The following is a 22,574-nucleotide window of genomic DNA, read 5'->3' on the forward strand; positions in this document are numbered from 1 at the left end:
CAAAGATCAGCACCAATTTGATCACAACACTGTAATAAGGAAAGGAGGCTTTGGGATTCTGTTCTGTGGAGTAAAGAATCAACACTGGAGATTTTTAGGCCAATGAAGTACTGGTATGTCTGGAAGAGAAAGAAGGAAGCATACGCTGAAAAGAACACCATGCCTACAGTGAAGCATGGAGGAGGCTCAGTTATGCTCTGGGGCTGCTGTGCTTCCGCTGGCAGTGGAACACCTGCAGCATGTTGAGGGCATGCCCTCTATGAATCTTGGATGAATCAATCCAGTACAAAGAAATCCTGTTACAGAAAAGTATGCTGTCTGCAAGTAACCTGAATCATGGGAGTTATTGCATTTTCAAACATTACAGTGATCCAAAGCATAACACAAAACCCACCAAGGTTGGGTTTCAGAAGAAGTCCTGGAAGATACTAGAGACGCCATCACAGTTGCCCGACTGTGCAAAGCTGCCAGAGCTTTCATCCTGAACATCTTGTTGTTTAAAGCAGGTCATAACAGAAAAGGGTGCTCTAATAAGCACTGAAATGCTTGTAATGACAAAGGCGAATAATTCTGAGACAGCATTAGCTATTAAAAGAGGTATTTTGTGTTTAATTTGGAGAAACCATTCGTAATGTTGGTAACATTAAGCTATTTAAATTGTTATAGTTTGATTGAATTATTGCAAACAACCTGGTGGTTTGTGAATGTTACCAGTAAAGCAACTTTGCAGAGGTTAAATAATTTAAAGTGCAGCTGTAGGTTTCCATAGTTTCTCATATGCATGCCTTTGAAACACATGCCTTCAAAAATTCTTATGACATGCTGTGTGACAATTGTGTGACAAGGTGGCAGAAATTAGTTCCCATAGATTCCCATATTTATGCCTTGAAATTCTGACTAGTTTATACGTTGTACGTGGTTTGCCATGGAGGGACATATTCGGTATTTTAATCGGTGGATATTTGCTTCGGGTGCCAAAAGCAATCGTTGTTCCTAAAATCACTTCTGATATCAAATAAAAACCGTTCAGGGGACCTGGATGTGGAAGAAAAATGATTTGGAAAATCTAATGTGCTACAATAATTTTAAAATGATGTTGAAGATAATATCGAAATACGCCGGGCCTATTTAGGACATAGATTTGTTTGAAACACTAGTCTGGACGCGTCCCGTTTTCCGTGTGAACCTGTGGCCCGCGCGGTGTCCCCGCTCTGTGTCGTCATGCAGTCACGACTGGTGCGCGGAACGTGTCCGTGACATGTTGATGTCGCTCCTGCTCCTCCCTAGCCGTTCCACATAGCAGGTGCGGGCTGCCAGAGCTACAGCCGGCGGCCATGCATTAACAGCGGGCTCCTCCGTGCTCTGACGGCGGTCTTCCTTCTCCCGATGATGGAGCATTCGGTCACCAGCGCGCAGGCGGCTGATGCCGACTCTGCCGCAGACGGTGGAAGCAGCAGGAGCAGCGCAGACGGGGCAGGGGAGAGGATGGAGAGGACGGTGCCCGGGAGCGAGCACCAGGACAGGACCAGCAGCCAGCAGCAGCAGCAGCAGCAGCAGCAAACGTCCGGGATGCTCGGTGAGTTGCCAAAGGAAAAAAAAAAAGGAAAAACCATTTCAAAGTGCGCCCGATCCGCCGTGTCCGCCGTGAATCAGCGGGAGCTGGGTAGTTGTGTTTGATGCGATTGAGAATGAAGATAAGAAGCCGCTGTGCATGGGCATTGTGAAACATCACTAATGCTGCGCAGCCTGCACTGGAAGGGTTTGTTTGGTTTCCCTCTGACGGGCCCTGGTACCCTCAGCTCTCTGTGGAGCTCAGTGTCATCCTGGAGGCGTGAGGTCCATGTCAGCTGCTGCTACAGCATTATTACTCTTTGCATGGGAAAGACAAAAATATAACAGGTTGCTGCTCTTTAGTCCCGCGCCTTTAACAGAAAAGATCATTCCTGGTATTTCATTCTCTGATTCCTTTGCTCGACTGAAAATGCTTTGGGTTCTATAACATTATGATGATCTAGTAGCCTATGTGACGGTGTTTTAGAGTTTAGGTTTTGGGGTCTTACATACCAGGTTGTTCCCCTTCAAAATCAAGTATTAACATAAGATAAAGAATAATAGAACAGGTTAGCCCTTAATTCTCACTGTACAGTATATTGTTTATGTTTCTATAGGCCTATAGAAATTCCTTTTCGGGATTTAATTTATGTCAATCATTTAGCTGATTTATGTCACTCAAATTTACCAAACATTATCGTAAATTAACAAACCGTTCTCTTTTTTTACAATCCCTGTCCAAATTTCTGGATTTTATCCATTTCATTGCAATCCAATCAATGATCCGGTTTAGATCAAATACAATTCGATTCAAACCATTTACAATGACCAGACAGAACATTCTGAGTACTGTTTTTACAATTATGCTCAATAATTGGTTCCCCATTTGCTGCTAAAACAGCCTGACTCATTGAGGAAAGGACTCTTCTAGAACCTTGAAGGTGTGCTGTCGTATCTGGCAACAAGATATTACAAGCAGATCTTGTGCATCCTGAAAGTTGTAAAATGGAGCCTCCATGAATTGGACTTGTTTATCCGGCACAACCCCTCAATTTCCCATAGAATTGGTATCTAGGGAATTTGGAGGCTACATCAACCCACCCATCAAACCTAATGCTCCTTAATTTAATTCTTGTTTACCAGGTCAGTGACAAAGACATCTGGCCAGCCAGGTGATGCCAAAAGGAAACGTGAATCATCACACCAGGTCTCCTTCATCCATTGTTTTGCGGTCCAGTTCTGATGTTCACATGTTAATTGCTGGTGCTTTCTGCACTGGTCTGCCGCCCCACATACCACAGGCCATGACGCACTATGTACTCTGATAGCTTTCTATTAGAACCAGTGTTAACGTCTTCAACAGGAGACCAGCAGTTGGAGCCGACTTAGCCTTTATTTCCCACATGAATCAATGATCGTGTCTGGTTCGCCACTATTCCTTCTTGTTCCACTTTTGATCGACAGTCAGCAGGCCAGACCTGTACACTTGTCGCCGTTTTTCCAGCTTCCATCACATCACACCAACTTTAAGGACCAAATGTTCCTTCCTAACACATCCCACCCACTAACTGTTGCCATGACATGGAGACAATCAGTGTTATTAACTATGTCTTCAGAAATCTAAGTGTTTAGTACATATTAAGATCACCATCAAGTCCTAGATGCTAAAACGTTAGTTGTCTTAGAAAAGCTTGACTCTAATCCCTCATCCTGAACAAGCACAGGGAGACAGTGGAGTGGAAAGGTTTCCTTTTAACTGGAAGAAACCTTCATGCAAACATGGCTCAGGATTAGCTTAGGGTGACCATATTTTCATTTGTGAAAACCAGGACACCTTGGAGCGGGGGGGCGGGGGGGGGGGTGGGGGGGGGAAGAGAAATCTCTGTTCCCATGCATAGAGATGTCTGTAGCATGCACTCACTTAACATAGGCCTACGTAATCCTACAATAACATGATATTTACAGTTGGTTTATTAAAAATGCTTTTCAGTAAAAGTCAACAGCAATAACTCCAATAACAAATGATAATTTTATTCAAAATTTATTTATTAAAAAATGCTTAACAATTCCTGTAATGAATGAATAGCACAATAAAGGCCTCCCATTTGTCTCGACCCGGTCTGAAAGCGGGGAAACTCTTTTATAAATCGTCGGTAAACATACATTTGCGCTTCGGCATGTTGTTGGCGTACTGACAGCCACGCTATCTATCTTCTGATTAAGAACAGGGCTGCCCGCACTGACACGGCTCAGGGATTACTCACACGCAGCGCCGTGCGCAGTGCCCTAGTGCCTGTCAATTTAATGGTCCAATGAAGGTAATTTAAAAAACAGGACATTTCCTCACTTTCTAAAAAAAAAACCGGACGCCCGGGACAGGACGTGAAATACGGACATGTCCCGGGAAATACGGACGTTTGGTCACCCTAGATTAGCTCCCATTTGCAGCCAACTGCTTTGGTAGAGAGGAGGTGAAAAGAGACACAGAAACAATACTATACATTCTGAGTGACATTACAGTTTAGTGTCAGTAAAAAAGAGAATAGAACTTTGCATACCAAATTATCAAGTTAAAACAATGTTTTGCTATTATGTTGACTGGACTGAAAAAAATGAAACACTTAACAAAAGCAAGATCAAAAGAAGACATAAAGGTTCCCACATACCTGCATAGACTTGAGTCCACGGACATCCACACACATACTCGACGTGGATTCCGCGCATCAGCCGCTAATATACACTCTCAGAGCTATATTTCTACGGCCGTGTCTGTGTACGCAGAGTCACATTATAAACTGCTTTATAAAGAAGTCTTCACATCGAACTGTTTTATATTTGACACCGAGCTTGATGCACTGAGATTCTCAAAGCAGGCGATCGCAAGGACACGCGGAGTCACAGCCCCTCTCTGTGCCCCACTGACAGGTGTACTGTGGGTGCCTGCTGGAGATGAAATGGCTCTAGGTGCTCAACTTCTTCCCACTGGCAGAAAGTGTGAGAAATGCCGAAATTTGTCACAAAAAATATAGGCAATAGGTAGGCTCGAGTATGAAGCGAAAATTGTTTTTGGAGAGTCATAGTATGCAGACAGTAAGCCAGAGTACATTTGGTGGAATAGAGAAACATCTAAAATAACACCTTAATCCACATGGTTCGCAAATGGATTAATATTGGACTTCTTGGACTTGCTTACATATCTTATCAGACCCAAAAGATTATTTGCACACTTTAAGCTTCTCAGGAAATGCTTTTGGTCAGTACAATCGATTGATTTCATTCATGTGTTATATGTTGTCTGTGTACGTCCCAAGTTGGTGTCTGTCTCCAAAAAACAATTCACCATGGTAACACATGGTGACAATAAAGATTCTAGATTCTTTATTCTTAATATGCTTTTCGATATCCTACTTTTCATATTGAAATCATTCAGTTGTGTTCTATATAAAGTTTAACTGCAATGCTTTGGTCTGAATTCCTTGTTATCTGACAGCAACTCGTTTTGGTGCTGTCTCTTTAAATCTAAAGGAGGCACTTCACACCCTGCCCCCCTCCAGGTAGCAGAGCGTTTCACTCCACCCCATTTGGCTGTTTTTGTAGTACGCTGGGGGACAAGGTAATGAAATGTTTGGTTGTTACACCCAACAACCAAACATTTTCACTGATCCACTTGTAGCTTCGGCATCTTTGAGCTTAGACACCAAAAATGACTCGAAATAGGGTGTTTTCACTGACGTCACTGGCCAACTTCCGGTCCGCCATATTGGGTGGCACACTTCCTTATCTCTAGTTGTCTTACACGTATTATCATATCGCGAATGGATAAGTACGCCAGCACGCTAGAGCGACCAGATAAGGACGTATATCTGAGGAAATGTTCCGTGATCGACCATATGGACCCGTATGCCCTCCACGGTGCCTTGTTTAGCCGTAATCCAGATGATTGGCCAAATGTAGAGCACGGCGACATAGTGCATTACCTGGTGTTCAGTGAAAACCCTCTGCACACTCTTGAGGAAATGAGAGCTTACAAGGATCTAGAGGCTCACAACCAGTTCACATCTGGTTATGTACATCAAGGAAATCGCCATCATACGTGGACGGGTGAGTTTTAATAAGATGGTAAAAATGTAAACAATCCGACGCAAATGTGTTGCACCGCCCGCCGGCGGCGGGCGGTGCGCGAAGGCGCTTGGCTGCAAGGCCGATCGACGCCGCTCGCGGCTTTAATTATTTAAGCAGAACAATGACCAGTGCAAAATTAAGTTGTATTTACCGTATTGGCGCCGGTAGGAGCTGCAGATCATAAAGCCAGCAAACAGTGGGAACACAGCAACTCGTTCAAAGGTAAGCTGCGCTCGGACGGGTTAGCACATGCTAGTTTAGTAGCTGCTAACCGCCAGTGCTAACAACCACTCGCGCATGTAATGTACTTTTAACTTGCTGCTATGTGTTTCAAAGGTTTAGAACACACTCTCATTGACATCGGGATACTGTGGAAAGTTATGTTCGGTCTTACAGCCGCGATCCAAGCGAGCCGACGATCTCTTTATCTCTGTAACTCGTTCAAAGGTAAGCTGCGCTCAGCCGGGTTAGCACATGCTAACCGTTAGCGCTAACAACCACTCGCGCATGTAATGTACTTTTAACTTGCTGCTATGTGTTTCAAACGTTTAGAACACACTCTCATTGACATCGGGATACTGTGGAAAGTTATGTTCGGTCGACTTACAGCCGCGATCCAAGCGAGCCGACTCTTTGTTATCGCTAACAGTTGTTCTCCGTGGTTGCGCCTCCAGGCAGGAAAGCGGTGGAAAATTAATCTGTTTCTATGTTTTTCCCATGGCGATCATGTGTTGCGCTGTTACAGCCCACAATACAGCAACGGTTTACCATGGTTGAAATCAAGTTAAGGTGAAATTAATCAAATTAAAACACAGCTGAGAGAGGGAGTACAGTATGCGGTAGTAATAGGCAGTGGAGGCGGCGGAGGCAGTCAACACGGCAGCCGCGGAAAGTAATAAGTCATAACGCCCAAGCCCTATTATTAATATATTCTTCTTATATGTTTTAAATACTTAACAGTTAATTACCTGTGACAAAGTGAGCACCGCAGACTCTGGCGTATTCCAGCTTAACACCGTCCAAATCGGACCTGGATATCCGTGTCAGCCATAGGTGACGGCGTTGTTCAGACAGCTGTTTTTTTTTTCACACTGATTCACTATTACGGCTGGTAGGCGATAGAAAGAGCGTTGATCTCCACCTCCACGGGCCGTGCAACCAACCATTAAACACGTTTTCCCCATTGTTCACTTCCAATACTGCCTAAGGCGTCATACAATGCAGGTCAACGGTGCGAAACGACTGCCACCCAATATGGCGGACGCGCTGAGTAGTCACGTGAGCGTGACGTCAGCTGAAAACCCCCTATTGGTCAAGTGAATTTCGGTAAACCAGAAGTCCATGATCTTATTTAGAAGTTCCCCAGTAAATACTGTGACGTAATTGTTAAACAAAACATAATGAATTAAGAAAACTGAACAGCTTGAAAAATATGACCCAAACAGAATATAAAGAAACCTGTGCAGTTCCTTTAAAAATTGCTGTGATCAGCACACAACAAAATCTTTTGAGGAGGCCGAGGTCTTTTGGAGTGCAGGGGATGCTCCTGAAGACTTTCTTTAACTCTGTGGTGGTATTGAAGCAGCAGCTTATCTGTAGCTGAGAGGAAGCTGCTGGATAAACCTATTAAGAAGGCCAACTCTGCCCTGGGATCCCCTGGACCCAGTACAGGTGCTGGGAAACAGAAGGACACTATAAGACAAATAACATCACTGATGGACAATGTCTCCCACCCCATGTATGGAGCTGTTGCAGAGCTAGAGAGCTCTTTCAGTGACACCAGCTGCATCCTAGATGCCCTTCATCCCAGCTGCTGTTAAACGTCCTTCATCCTAGCTGCTGTTGGACTTTTTAATCTCTGCTGCTAACAAACTCAACAAGTGTTTACACCATGCTAATGGTTACACAAGTTCTGATCCGATCAGGAATCATGAATCGTTTACACTGTCTCAGATCAATGTCCATTTGCACATGCTTAGGCTACTTCAGGGTGTTGCTTGTACAATCATACATATTGCATAGTTTTCTCACGTCGATATGTAAATCGGCTGCTGTATTTCCTGTTTTATTTGAATATTTCATTTTTGTCAGAAAATGCTTCGTATTCATTTTATTATATTTTGGCCTTTGTGATAAGCTCAATCTCTATTGCTTTAAAACTAACTTTATATCAGCTTGTGTTTCATTATTGATTTAGTGTATAATTCTGCCCATGTTTTTGCCACTGTCACACCCGAATTTCCCCATTGTTCGACAGTAAAGGTATTTCTTATCTTATCTTAAAAAGGACCCAAGTGCAGAAAGTGGCTATAGAAAAAATGATGGTTTTTAATAGTGGAAAAATTGGTAAATTTAAAAGGGTATGTCTGGCACTGGAAATAAAATTGGCATAGTTAACAAAAACATTTAGTGATGAGCAGTGACATTAAATGATGAGCCAAAGGTGGATAAATAACAAATGAACCAGAGGAGCTAATCAAAGGAAATATGGAGCAGCTGAGGGAGAATGAAGGCAGGGCAGCTGAGGGACGGAGACTACTCAACAGAGGAAGCTGACTTAAAAACAGCCAACTAACAGGAAAACATAAACAGGGGTCTAAAGACAAATAAATCAAATAATACAAAAACATGAACTAATATGGCAAGACTTAAATGAACAACAAGGATATGCTGAAAGCACAAAATAAAATCAAAACCCAAAAACTTGAATATCATGACGTAATATTTAGTTTTTAAATAGAACCGATTGCATATTTACTCCTGGTTTCTCCAACTACCTGAAACCACTGAGTGAGTATAGCATTCAAAGATATTCTGTAAATTTACTCTGGTATTGTGATGATAGCTCTATCATATAGACATAACAGGAGCACAGATTATGCTTGATAGGAGGGATAAAACAGGCTACTAGTAGACAGATATAACCATATAAAATCCCAGCTCATGTATACACACTGAGAGGGCCACTTTATAATTGCGTGAACACTTAGGAGAGCGGTCACTGCAGCTACTGTCCCTCCATGAAGCACCATGTGAGCCACTGAGGTACACTGTTTAAAAGAACATGCAGCAAAAATGGCTGCAGACACAGATGTTGTATTTTGGCATGTCAGCATATTGATGTGCTTCTGCTTCTTACACATTTCTGTGGTACAATAAGAACAATTAAAGCATTTAATAAGTTTCAAAGGCTTTTGTTTCCAAATGCATTGATTTTCAGTAAAAAGCTGATGTTTTCAACACAGGGGTCACTGATGGTGACCCATTGTTAGTGCTTCCTGTCAATCCCAGTCTTTAGGCTTTGGTTTCTTCCTCTGAAGCAACCTCAGGTTATCTCTTGGGTGAAGGTCTGGCCACAGATCCAAATGTTTAATCTTCTGATCTTTGAGACCATTTGTTATCATTTTAACCTTGTGGCACAGTGCCCCATAATGCTGAAAGATACACAGATCAGCAGCAAATTGTTCCTTAGTTGTTAGATGGAGAATGTTTGAGCTTTCTATTTATTCATGGGAGCTTTTATGGACAGAACTATGAGAAGACAAACTCTCTTGAAATTATTTTTTCATTACTCACACAACACAAGTCTAGCCATGGTCTCTTCAGTGGTATCGAGGTAAACCTGGGCTTTACAAAGTTATAATTAGGGATGGAAAATTATTGTATCATTTATCAGTGGAAGAAAGTTATTGTGTGAACAATTGGGATTTATCATAATAATGAGAAGCTCTAAATGTTAGCAAACTCCCAGCACTGATAAAATGATTGGGATTGTTGCTTTGGCTCTTTAAAGTTGCTTCCATTAAAGGTTTAATACATAAATATATTACTCACATAATTTTCATTTTGATTGAATGTGGTTATCATTTCTTCTTTAGCCATACAACTGCACTACTTTATGTAAAGGTTGTACTAAATTACCCTTTTGGATACAAGTTGAGCTTTAGAACAGTTTTTGTACATTTCCGTCAATAAATATCACAAAATATTTTGATCAACTTTTAAGTCCATCTCACCCATCCTCAAACTTACCGTCATCATTCTAAAGTCCTTTTAATGAGATGTCAGAGATGGCGTGATTGGCTTAAGAAACATTGTATTCATAACTTCATACCATGAAGCCAAAGTATTTTTCCCAGGGTTATTATGCCATGAGTATGTCATACTGGCCCATCGCTACACGACTCATGGCGGGTTCCACCTTATCTTCTCCAAACGAACAATTTTTCAAATGTCACAGACAGTCAGAGTAAAGTTTGATGGGTAAAAAATAACTTTGCATCAGTCTTCTGCTGTCCATCATTGTACGTTCTGGAGAATTGCAGACTGTTTTTGATGGTTTTCTTGGACAGAAGAGGTTTCTTTGCAGCCCTACTTGTCACAAGGCCAATGTCCGAACTTCTTTGGAAATAGTTCTGCACGAAGGCTGCACTGGACAAGCCCCTTTTTCTGCCAACCCCCAACCACTCAAAATGCAGGAAGTCATTTAAATTCTGGGGTGGAATAAAAGGTAGTACAGTTCTGCACATAGTAAATAAAATAGTTTCCCTATTTTACACACCGAACAGGGGGTGCTAATTCCCATTAACTGCACATTGATAAAAGCAATAGAAACTTGTTTAAGGTGCAGTTGACAGGTAAATTATATATTTTTCTGTCATGCATGTGCACCAACTCCCAACCACCCTTGTGGCCAAGGTAAGAGAGCCTCTGTGCCATCCTGCCTCTGAAGCTGAGCAAGGTATACACTGGTCTGGTGGCAACATGGTTATGCATTTTTATTGCAGGCAAGCAGTCCTGAACCTGGCTGGGCAGTCTTGTAGGTTCTGAAGCCTTCCTGAAACCTTTTAAGCTCTTGATCTTCTAGAAAATATTTTCTTCAGGTGTGGTAATTTGACAAGCAGTTTTTTTATACGTGAGGTTTTTTTTTTAAGGCAAGTAATGATGACATGCAGACATTTCTTTGAAGAAACAGTGACCTTTAACCACATCTCTCTGTCACTTGAAAAACAAAACCAGTTGACTTATTAGATTTATTAAGGGATTTCACCTCAAGAAGAACAAAGAATCTTTATTGTCATAATGTCAACATAATAACCTTTTGGTGAGAGACCGGCTCAGAATTCAAACATAACACACAGACACAAGTTAAGACATAATGGTCAAGCTGAGAAACTAAAAAGCAGGTGAAGCTGTGAAACCTGACATGAATTTAGCTGATTATATTGTGTTGGGGGAGAAATTTATTTTTTATAAAGTAAACCTTTTAAAGCCTTCCGCAAAGAAATAATTAGCATCTGATCAGTTTTAGACAATAATCTAAAAACAATAAGAGTTGTTGGCACCCAGACCGCAAAGTTTGCGACCTGTAGCATTTGTGTCTCTCCAAAAACCTTAGCATAAACTCCACAAAAGCAATAAGAGGGTGAGATAATCCAAAAATACCCCCTGAGGTTTTTTTTACAGACAAACTTGAAAAAACAAGTGTTTGCACGCCACTCAGTTTGCAAATTAGCTGTTGGTTCAGAATATTTGCTCAGTCATTTGACCACAGAAGCAGAGTCATGCTTATCTTGGATATTTCTGCCATTTTGTCTCAGTGAAAATGGAAGGATAAGAAAATAATCAAAAGAATGAACATCAGTGATGAGTGGCAGGGTGTTACTAACAACCACCCGTCATCTGTGTCCATGAGCCTCACAATGATAAAACACCACCATCTGTCTCTCACTTTCTCTATCATAATCACCCACTCAGACTCTCTCAGGCCCTGTTTTCATGTTTATCCCTTTCTTTCTCTCAGATAAACTGTTCGGGAAACGACTTCTGCTGGCCAGACATTATATCAACTCTCGCAAGTCCTGGTTAAAGATGGTTCCAACAGAAAACTGTGACATCCTGATGACTTTCCCAGGTTCAGTATGCTCTGCTCTTACACGTCCTCCCTGTTTGCCCTATGGCTGAAGCCCCTGCTGCAGAGAGAAAGGATGCACACTGAATGGCATTGGTGGCCAGCCAGCAGCTAATTTACGTCTTTACCACCTAAAAGGTCTTTGGGGAGTATCAGATGCTATCCATTAACAGCACCTGCTCTTTCTGCAGTATCCTGTAATGGAGGGGCATACAATGTGAATTTGAAGTATTTCATTAAACAACCACACACACATGTAGTGTAAAGGACCACATCCTGTTCAATGTGTGATGTTTAAACAGAGCGTGCTGTTTACCTTTGGGCAGTTAGGCTGCTTGAGTCAACATTTACTAGTCAATAGAGTCATTTTCTCCAACACTGTCTTTAAAGGGACAATGTGTAAAATAATAAATTTTTATTAAAGAGAGGGATTCTGGACCTTTAACCCCCAGTACTCCTGGCCTGTAAGCATTCAGTATCAGTGGTGTTAAAAATGGCCTCTGCACAACTTTGTCAGCAGCAGCAGCAGCCTTGTGATTCCTCACCTTACTGCATGTGCACTGAACACCAGAAAATATACGATGACTAGAGGTTTTGTAAAGATGTGACCTGCTAACAGTTTTAGCCAATTCTGATTTCCATTTAAGAGCTATAGATAACAATTAAATATCCTGATGGATCAATTGAAAAGATTCAACTGTCTCAGCAATAAAATGTTGACAGGAAAATAAAACTATCACTGATAAAGCCCAAACTTACAGTGCTATCAGGTTATGGTACAGATGTAAATCCACATAAAAATAAAAAAGAATCACAAATTTTTATATTTGTAAGATAGTTTCTAGTTCTAATTTACTATATTTATTTTATATAGAATCAGGAATTGTATCACAAGGTATCCCTATTTTCCTAGAAGGTCAATTTAAAATAAATTGCTGATATGTCCGTCTTAGTATTTAATAGAAACATCCTCTTATCCAGGGGCCTTTAGCAGCCTTTTTCTTGAGATCAGTCACTAAGTATTTACAGATGGACCAGAGGTGGTTCAGTTCAGTCACACTCTTTGTCAGGTCCTCCGTTATGCAGCCCATGTTCTGTCGTTCTCCTGGTCCCTATTTCTCTTGCCAGTCTGTAAGCTTTATCATTTGTTTTCTTTTCAATAACTCTCCAATTACTCAACATGTGACTCCTACCTGACAGTAGCATCTTCTCCTAGTAGTTAGCATCAATAGGGCAGTCAGCATTAGTAACAGTAAACACCAGTCTTGTCATAAAGATAATACAAAACAACTTTGGTGTAATATTAACCATGTGTCATGATTTGCTATTGAACCCGAACACACCACAACAGAGTAAATTTAACAGTTTATTGAAATAGTGGATTGTGGAGGATGGAACCAAGAGTCTGTACAGAGCTGAAGCAGGATGATGGTGAAGGCAGGCACTGGCAAGCAGGTAGGAACCAGAGCACGGAGGCAGCAGAACCAGAAGCACAGCAGACAGGAGACCTGGAACCAGGCTTGACCAGCAGCACGGCAGAATGGAAGCTTGGAACCTGGTTAGACCAGCAGCATGGCAGAGTGGAGACTGGAACCAGAACCACAACAGGATTAACAGCACGACTGGTGAATACTTGCAGGACCGGAGAGAGAGCAGGACCAGAACCACAGCAGGCGGGCGGAGATGAAAGGAACTCGGGCTGGACAAAAACAGGTGAGGTGAGCAGTTGTGAGCAGAAATCAACAGAACGAACCGACAGGGGAGGACTGAAAGCAGGGAGCTTAAATAGGGAGGCTGACAGGTGTAGGTGATTAGTGGAGCATGGGATCTGGAGCTGTATGGGAGGCTGAGAGTGCCCTGAAATGTCCATGGTGCAGCAGGCAAGGCTGCACCATGACATCACCCCCCCCTTAAGGCCGGCTCCAGACGGCCAAAAGAAACACAACAAAAAACGACCCACCCAGGGTGGGTGGTGGGAGGCTAGGAAGGAGGGCCAGAGTCAAAACCAAAACTACCCGACCAGGGCGAACCAAAAATAAAGAGAAAACGTAGGCAAACAAGAAAACCTCTACACTACGCTGGCAGGCAAAAACCTAGGAGACGCCAGGGGAACTAGAGGACGTACTAACACGCCAGAAAAACAGAAAAATCTAAACACCAGGGAAACAGAGAAACTAAGGATTCAGGATAACTAGCAAAACAGGGAAACTAGGGGAAGTAAGGCGTAGGGACCTAAAGGGCGCCGGAATCCGTCCTAACGCAGGAACCCAGACATATAGACACTAAGGGGATAAAAACAAAAACTTAGAAAAACAAATACAGAACTAAGAACGAAACTACAAAACTTGACAGGGACTACAGTGCTAATACAAGAACTACAGGGCCAAGACGGGTACTACAGGGCTAGGACTGGAACTACAGGGCTAAAAAACATAGGTGAACTACAGGGACAAGGAATAACAGGGGAACTAGGAGGCAAAAACAAAAACTAGGGAAACTCAAACCAACAAAGCAAAAGAGCATGAAACAGCTCAGAACCAGGGATCCGAAGCCTAAATGAATGCGAGGACCAAGGAGCGCTGATATTAAAAAGCGCTGGGCAAAGGAATCCAACCAAGAACTGGAAAACAAAGGCAAAACTAGAAAATCCAAAACAGAAACTAAAAAATAAATAGAGCAAAACTGGAAAACTCGGGCTGGGGTAACACAAGGAAAGACTAAAGCAAAAAAAACTAGAAAATCAAAACTAGGAAGGGAACAAAACACTAAAGCAAAACTATAAAATTTAAGCAAAACAAGGAGACTAGGACAGGTACACTAATGTAAAACTAGTTAACTAAAGATAGAATAAGGACACAAAAGCGAAAACTGGGAGACTAAGGTAAAAAAACTAGAATTCTAAAGCAAACCCCGGAAGACTAAGGGCAAACCTAGAACACTAGAACAGAGCTGGAAAAACAAAAACAAAATAGAAATTCAAGTACTCTAAGGAAAACAAAGAACCCCCTAAATAACTCTAAAACTGAGGAATTCTACATAACTCAAAACTAAGGCAGAGCTCGAACAAAAAATAAACAAGCACAGGCCTTAAGGGCGCAGGCAAAACGGCTACTAAGCCACAAAGAGTCCTCGAGGAGGTCGACCAGGACGTGGCAGGCGGCGGAGCAATAGCGCCCGATCGAAACCTTGAGGAGGGCGGCCCCCGCCGGCGAGACAGCCAAGTCAAAAACGGGCGTCGCGGCGGACGACCCCGACGAGGCTGAGTCAGATTCGGGCGTCGCGGAGGGCGACCCCGACGAGGCAGAGTCAGATTCGGGCGTCGCGGAGGGCGACCCCGACGAGGCAGAGTCAGATTCGGGCGTCGCGGAGGGCGACCCCGACGAAGAGGCAAGATCCGGTGCGGCGATGGGCTACAGGCTTCAGACAACCACGGGCTACAGGCTTCAGACGGCACAGGACTATAGGTTACTGAGGTCACCGGCCTACTGGTTACAGAGATCAGAGGACTACAGGACTCGGGAGACCCCGGGCCACAGGTTTTGGGAGACGCCTGGCTACGGTTTTCAGAAAACACCGGCCTACAGGAGACAGGTGGCGCCGAGCTATAGGAGACTGGAGAAGGCCTCAGGCTACAGAGTTCAGGAGAATCCTGGCTTCCGGCTACAGAAGTCACAGGACTACAGAGTTCGGGAGAACCTGGGCTACAGAGTTCGGGAGAACCCGGGCTACAGAGTTCGGGAGAACCCGGGCTACAGAGTTCGGGAGAACCTGGGCTACAGAGTTCGGGAGGCCCCGGGCTACAGGATGCCAAAGGCACCTGGCTACAGGATATAGGAGACAGTGCTCTAAAGCTGCAAGGAGCAAGCACTGGAGCTGAGATTGAGGGCGGGTCCTCCTGGACCCCTCATTGAGCTTGAGGAGAGGCGGGTCCTCCTGGACCCCCTCATGGAGCTTGAAAAGAGGCGGGTCCTCCTGGACCCCCTCATGGAGCTTGAAAAGAGGCGGGTCCTCCTGGACCCCCTCATGGAGCTTGAAAAGAGGCGGGTCCTCCTGGACCCCCTCATGGAGCTTGAAAAGAGGCGGGTCCTCCTGGACCCCCTCATGGAGCTTGAAAAGAGGCGGGTCCTCCTGGACCCCCTCATGGAGCCTGAAAAGAGGCGGGTCCTCCTGGACCCCCTCATGGAGCCTGAAAAGAGGCGGGTCCTCCTGGACCCCCTCATGGAGCTTGAAAGAGGCGGGTCCTCCTGGACCCCCTCATGGAGCCTGAAAAGAGGCGGGTCCTCCTGGACCCCCTCATGGAGCTTGAAAAGAGGCGGGTCCTCCTGGACCCCCTCATGGAGCCTGAAAAGAGGCGGGTCCTCCTGGACCCCCTCATTGAGCTTGAAAAGAGGCGGACCCTCCTGGGTCCCCGCATCAACGGCGGGCAGCGGACCCTCCTGGGTCCCTGCGTCTCTGGCAGCCGGTGGACCCTCCTGGGTCCCCATTAGACAGGCAGACAGTGAGCCCTCCTGGGTCACTGCGTCGTAGGCCCGATTGGCGTGCTCGAGACCCACGTCGGACGCCGGGCTGGCGTGCTTTGGTCCCACGTCGGACGCCGGGCTGGCGTGCTTTGGTCCCACGTCGGACGCCGGGCTGGCGTGCTTTGGTCCCACGTCGGACGCCGGGCTGGCGTGCTTTGGTCCCACGTCGGACGCCGGGCTGGCGTGCTTTGGTCCCACGTCGGATGCCGGGCTGACGTGCTTTGGACCCACGTCGGACGCCGGGCTGGCGTGCTTTGGACCCACGTCGGACGCCGGGCTGACGTGCTTTGGACCCACGTCGGACGCCGGGCTGGCGTGCTTTGGACCCACGTCGGACGCCGGGCTGGCGTGCTTTGGTCCCACGTCGGATGCCGGGCTGGCGTGCTCTTTACCCAGGGCGGACGGCAGAATGGAAACTGAGTCCTTGGCTGCGGGCTCATCAGGAACTGAGTTTTTGGCTGTGAACTGAACAGGTTCATGGTCTTTGGCCGCTGACTGAGCAAGAAACAGGTCCTCCCTATCCCCGTAAAAGAAATCCCATAACTGGGTCTCATGGATCTGGGGTGCTCTAGCTGGACTCTCCTGAGTAGCGGCAGCAACTGTATCCGGCTGACTCACCAGGGGAAGAGAGGTGACGTCAGCTCCAATTGGTGCGGCAGCGTCTGGCTGGACATGGAGGGAGGTCTTGTGCCGGCGGATTCGGCTTCTGGAGGAGACACGGGCAGCAGCGGTGGGAGCAGCAGTTAAAGACTTCACCCGAGGAGCCAGCTGAGTGTCGTGGAGGTGGTGACAGAGGCGACGGAGAACGAGACGACTTCGGCTCTGGCTCGCTGGAGCAGCATCTGCGGCGTTAGCAGCAGAGGAAACAGCTGTGGTGGAGACAGTGGTGACAGGAACAGTAGCAAGAACGCTCTCGCCGTCAGCCGAAGTAGATGGATTACTGTGCGGTGGACCAGGTTGAGAGACTCCTGCCCAATAGTCCCAATCCACGTCCTTCAAGAGGCCAGCCACAGTGGAGTGTCCAGGAAGCCTCCGCACCAAGTCAGAGACGCGCTGCTCCCAGTCATCTCGCAGCAAGACAGTTGCCTCGATTCGGCGTGACAGTGGGCTCACGGCAGCCACCTTGGCCAGTCCACCTCTTAGTTCGGAGCGTAAAGTTTCCAGTATTCTGCTTACGGTGTGATGGTCTGGATCCATCTGGCTGGTTTCTGCATGGAGCTGTGTGTGTGTGTCGGGTTCCTTTGGTCGGTTCGTTCTGTCATGATTTTGCTATTGAACCCGAACACACCACAACAGAGTAAATTTAACAGTTTATTGAAATAGTGGATTGTGGAGGATGGAACCAAGAGTCTGTACAGAGCTGAAGCAGGATGATGGTGAAGGCAGGCACTGGCAAGCAGGTAGGAACCAGAGCACGGAGGCAGCAGAACCAGAAGCACAGCAGACAGGAGACCTGGAACCAGGCTTGACCAGCAGCACGGCAGAATGGAAGCTTGGAACCTGGTTAGACCAGCAGCATGGCAGAGTGGAGACTGGAACCAGAACCACAACAGGATTAACAGCACGACTGGTGAATACTTGCAGGACCGGAGAGAGAGCAGGACCAGAACCACAGCAGGCGGGCGGAGATGAAAGGAACTTGGGCTGGACAAAAACAGGTGAGGTGAGCAGTTGTGAGCAGAAATCAACAGAACGAACCGACAGGGGAGGACTGAAAGCACGGAGCTTAAATAGGGAGGCTGACAGGTGTAGGTGATTAGTGGAGCATGGGATCTGGAGCTGTATGGGAGGCTGAGAGTGCCCTGAAATGTCCATGGTGCAGCAGGCAAGGCTGCACCATGACACCATGTTAATAAAATGTTGCTGTTATATGATTAATATTACACCATATAGTGTATTATCTACACCATATTACACCCAAAAGACACTTTCTTTTCAGGAAGCTTTTGTGCTTCATCTGGCTTCATTTTTAAACACCTCCCTGATACTGAAAATGGCTGAACCTTCTCCGTTCAATCACAATGTCCATGCCAGGGAGAGTTTGTCACGAGCACAACCTGGTTGTGCTTCATATGGTGCAATAAGTGGTGACTTTAGTTTTAGACCAGCTGATCATGGACCAGTGCCAGTCCAGCATCTCTAGAACGTACATACAGAAACTGCTGCTTTATAACGTCTGCTTCTACATTTGGAGTTACGTATAAAGAAGATGGTGAAATACATGCTGATCTATCTTCAATTCTCCCAGATACAATAGATGACCACACTCTGCTGTGGCTCCTCAATCAAATTCGTGTCGGAATCCCACAAGTCAGCATCCAGGTCCGACAGCATAAACACACCCAGGTCCATGCCTTCTTCATCACAACAACGTTTGAAAAGTAAGACTCACACTTGCACAGCTGCGAGAAAGCATTTTAGCATGAACCCCAAACATGGCAGTTTATTTTAGGCAGAAATTAAATCCTGCTGTTCTTTCCCCAACAGCTTACTGCGAGGAGCGGAGCAGATGGGCATGTACAAGGCTGTAAAGCCGCAGTTTGGTGGTGGGATGCGCCGCTTTTCCTTCGAGGAGGATAACATCTATGAGAACATAGAGAGCGAGTTGTACTTTTTCACCTCACAGGTTAGAAGTCCAAACTGTGATTCTCATGATCAGTGGCATCTGGAGTTGTTGGAATGTTACACATGTCATCTTTTTTGTTTTGGAAATGCAAATGTGTATATTATTTTATTTAATGCAATAAAACCTTTTGCATGATGTGTTTAGGAGCGCCAAAGCATCATTAAATATTGGCTGGATAACCTGCGCGCCAAACAGGGAGAGATGCTCCACAACATCCACTTTTTGGAGGGTCAGCCAATCAGTAAGCTGACATTTTTGATCCACATTTTTCAGGCTGCTCTAAATCTTCTTATTTATTTATTCTTGTTGTATACCTTGGTGAATCTTCTATACTGTCCGTCCGTCCGTTTTCTTCCGCTTATCCGGGGTCGGGTCGCGGGGGTAGCAGCTTCAGTAGGGAGGCCCAGACGTCCCTCTCCCCAGCCACTTGGGCCAGCTCCTCCAGGGGAATCCCAAGGATATCCCAGGCCAGCCGGGAGACATAGTCCCTCCAGCGTGTCCTGGGTCTTCCCCTGGAGAGCCCAGACACACTACGGAGAAAACTAATTTTAGTCGCTTGTATCCGGGATCTCGTTCTTTCGGTCACGACCCAAAGCTCGTGACCATAGATGAGGGTAGGAACGTAGATCGACCGGTAAATCGAAAGCTTTGCCTTTTGGCTCTGCTCTCTCTTCACCACAACGGATCGGTACAGCGCTTCACAGCAGACGCCGCACCAATCCGCCTGTCGATCTCCCACTTCATCTTCCCCTCATTCGTGAACAAGACCCCAAGATACTTGAACTCCTCCACTATGGGCAGTACATCCTCCCCAACCTGAAGGAGGCACTCTACCCTTTTCCGGTTCAAGACCATGGCCTCGGATTTGGAGGCACTGATTTTCATCCCGGCCGCTTCGCACTCGGCTGCGAACCGCTCCAGTGAGAGCTGTAGATCACGCCCTGATGAAGCCAATAGGACCACGTCATCCGCGAATAGCAGAGACGCAATCCTAAGGCCACCAAAACGGATCCCCTCAACACCTTGGCTGCACCTAGAAATTCTGTCCATAAAAGTTACGAACAGAATCGGTGACAGAATCGGAGTCCAACTCTCACCGGAAACGAGTCCGACTTACTGCCCGCAATGCGGACCAGACTCTGACACCGGTCATACAGAGACCTGACAGCCCTTATTAAAGGGCCCGATACTCCATACTCCCGGAGTACTCCCCACAGGATCCCTCGGGGGACACGGTTGAATGCCTTCTACAGGTCCACAAAACACATGTAGACTGGTTGGGCAAACTCCCATGCCCCCTCCAGGATCCTGCTGAGGGTGTAGAGCTGATCCAGTGTTTCACAGCCAGGATGAAAACCACACTGCTCTTCCTGAATCCGAGTTTCGACTATCCGATGGACCCTCCTTTCCAGAACCCCTGAATAGACCTTACCAGGGAGGCTTAAGAGTGTGATTCCTCTGCAGTTGGAACACACCCTCTGGTCCCCCATTTTAAATAGGGGGACCACCACTCCAGTCTGCCAATCCAGGGGAACTGCCCCCGATGTCCACGTAAAGCTGCAGAGCCGCGTTAACCAACACAGCCCCACAACATCCAGAGCCTTAAGGTACTCAGGGCGAATCTCATCCACCCCCGGGGCCTTGCCACCGAGGAGCTTTTTAACAACCTCTGCAACCTCAGCACCAGAGATGGGAGAACCCGACCCAGAGTCCTCAGGCTCTGCTTCAGCAATGGAAGACGTGGTGGTGGGATTAAGGAGGTCTTCGAAGTATTCCACCCACCGAAGCACGACGTCCCGAGTCGAGGTCAGCAGCACACCACCCCCACTATAAACAGTGTTGGTACTGCACTGCTTCCCCCTCCTGAGACACCTGATAGTGGACCAGAATCACTTTGAAGCCGTATGGAAGTCTTTCTCCATGGCCTTTCCGAACTCTTGCCACGTCCGAGTTTTTGCCTCGGCGACCAGCCGAGCCGCCTTGCCCGCTTCGTCTGCCGGTACACATCAGCTGCTTCCAGAGTCCCACAGGCCAAAAAAGCCCGGTAGGACTCCTTCTTCAGCTTGACGGCTTCCCTCACCACTGGTGTCCACCAGCGGGTTTGAGGGTTACCGCTCCGACATGCACCGACAACCTTGCGGCCACAGCTCCGACTAGCCACCTCAACAATAGAGGCGCGGAACATGGTCCATTCAGATTCAATGTCCCCCGCCTCCCCCGGGACGTGTTCAAAGTTCTCCCGGAGGTGGGAGTTAAAGCTCCGTCTCACAGGGGACTCTGCCAGACGTTCCCAGCAAACCCTCACAATACGTTTGGGCCTGCCCGGTCTGACCGGCTTCCTCCCCCGCCATCGGAGCCAACTCACCACCAGGTAGTGGTCGGTGGAGAGCTCCGCCACTCTCTTCACCCGAGTGTCCAAGACATGCGGCCGCAGATCAGATGAAATGACAACAAAGTCGATCATTGAACTACGGCCTAGGGTGTCCTGGTGCCAAGAGCACATATGGACACCCTTATGCTTGAACATGGTGTTTGTGATGGACACTCCATGACGAGCACAGAAGTCCAACAACAGAACACCACTCGAGTTCAGATTAGGTGGGCCATTCCTCCCAACCACGCCCCTCCAGGTCCCACTGTCATTGCCCACGTGAGCGTTGAAGTCCCCAGTAAAACGAGGGAGTCCCCAGGAGGGGCACTCTCCAGTACCCCTTCCAAGGACTCCAAAAAGGGTGGGTAATCTGAACTGCTGTTTGGCGCATAAGCGCAAACAACAGTCAGAACCCGTCCCCCCACACGAATGCGGAGGGAGGCCACCCTCTCGTTCACCGGGGAGAATTTTCCACATTTTACCACATTACTACAGATTGTTTGATTTATTTCTTTAAGATTTTCTGTGACAGATGAACAGAAAGTGCAACAAGAGGAAACTCCCTTGTGTTGTCTGTACTTTTAGTTCCAGAGCTAACAACCCGGGGGGTGATCCATCAGATGTTTCCTCTTCATGAGCAAAGAATACTCAACCAGCTGATGACATCTTGGGTCCAGGCTGTATGTGAAAGGCAGCCCCTTGGTGAGAAATGTTGAAGGATTGCTTAGAAGAACAGCGAAATGCATCCCACTGAATACAATGCCTGGAGTGGTGATCTACTTCTGCTAACTCAATTTGTTAGTTGTTTAAAACCTGCTTATTATTATCAGATAGTTCTCATAAATCATTTAAATGCAATCTACCCTTTAGATGACATCTGTGACTACTTTGGAGTGAAGATTGGCATGTATTTCGCTTGGCTGGGTTTCTACACAACTCCATGCTCTATCCTGCTGTCATCGGCTTTCTCCTCTGGATACTAGCAGAAACTGACCAGGTATCAGAAACCTCTTTCTACTCCACATTAAAGGGGTAAGTTACAATTTGAAGCGGCTTCTGTTCTGACAGAAATAATAAAAAAAATAAGAATAAAATAAAACTGTAGTTGGCATGTGCATATGTATCCACCCCTTTGACACAAGCCCCGAAAAAAGTCTGTTGCAACCTGTGTGCAATCTACCATCATCCACCATCTTAAAATGAAAAGCACATGGTGCCAAAACAAACCTGCAAAGAGAGGACCGCCCACCAGAACCCCAGACCGGGCCACGAGGGCTTTAATCAGAAGAGCAGCACAAAGACCAAAGGTCACCCTGAAGAAGCTGCAGCAGAGACTGGAGGATCAGTCCATAGGACCACAATGAACTGTAAGCTCCTTAGAAGCTTATTATGGAAGGTGGCCAGAAAAAAAAGACACTACTCTGTGTGTTAAAATCAGAAGGCATGTTTGAGTTTGACTAAAGGCCTGTGGGC

General features: G+C 46.2%; 1 protein-coding gene across 1 annotated transcript; it reads left to right on the plus strand.

The window, feature by feature from the left end:
• Positions 1 to 908: 908 nt before the first annotated feature.
• ano8a (anoctamin 8a) lies at positions 909 to 22,129 on the plus strand. The gene is made up of 7 exons (XM_036137878.1): positions 909 to 1,576; positions 11,477 to 11,587; positions 18,353 to 18,485; positions 18,592 to 18,730; positions 18,875 to 18,971; positions 21,687 to 21,803; positions 21,972 to 22,129. The coding sequence occupies exons 1-7, from the start codon at positions 1,387 to 1,389 to the stop codon at positions 22,082 to 22,084; spliced, it is 900 nt and encodes a 299-aa protein (XP_035993771.1). The 5' UTR covers positions 909 to 1,386; the 3' UTR covers positions 22,085 to 22,129.
• The last annotated feature ends 445 nt before the right edge of the window (positions 22,130 to 22,574 follow it).

This window comes from Fundulus heteroclitus, chromosome 6, assembly GCF_011125445.2.
Source record: "Fundulus heteroclitus isolate FHET01 chromosome 6, MU-UCD_Fhet_4.1, whole genome shotgun sequence".
Taxonomy (NCBI): domain Eukaryota; kingdom Metazoa; phylum Chordata; class Actinopteri; order Cyprinodontiformes; family Fundulidae; genus Fundulus; species Fundulus heteroclitus.

Excerpts from the sequence above, each read along its gene's own strand:
- ano8a (XM_036137878.1), top strand. The coding sequence starts at position 1,387 with ATGATGGAGCATTCGGTCACCAGCGCGCAGGCGGCTGATGCCGACTCT. Across the intron at positions 18,486-18,591 it reads ATCACAACAACGTTTGAAAA|CTTACTGCGAGGAGCGGAGC; the intron begins GTAAGACTCACA and ends TTTCCCCAACAG. Across the intron at positions 18,731-18,874 it reads TGTACTTTTTCACCTCACAG|GAGCGCCAAAGCATCATTAA; the intron begins GTTAGAAGTCCA and ends TGATGTGTTTAG.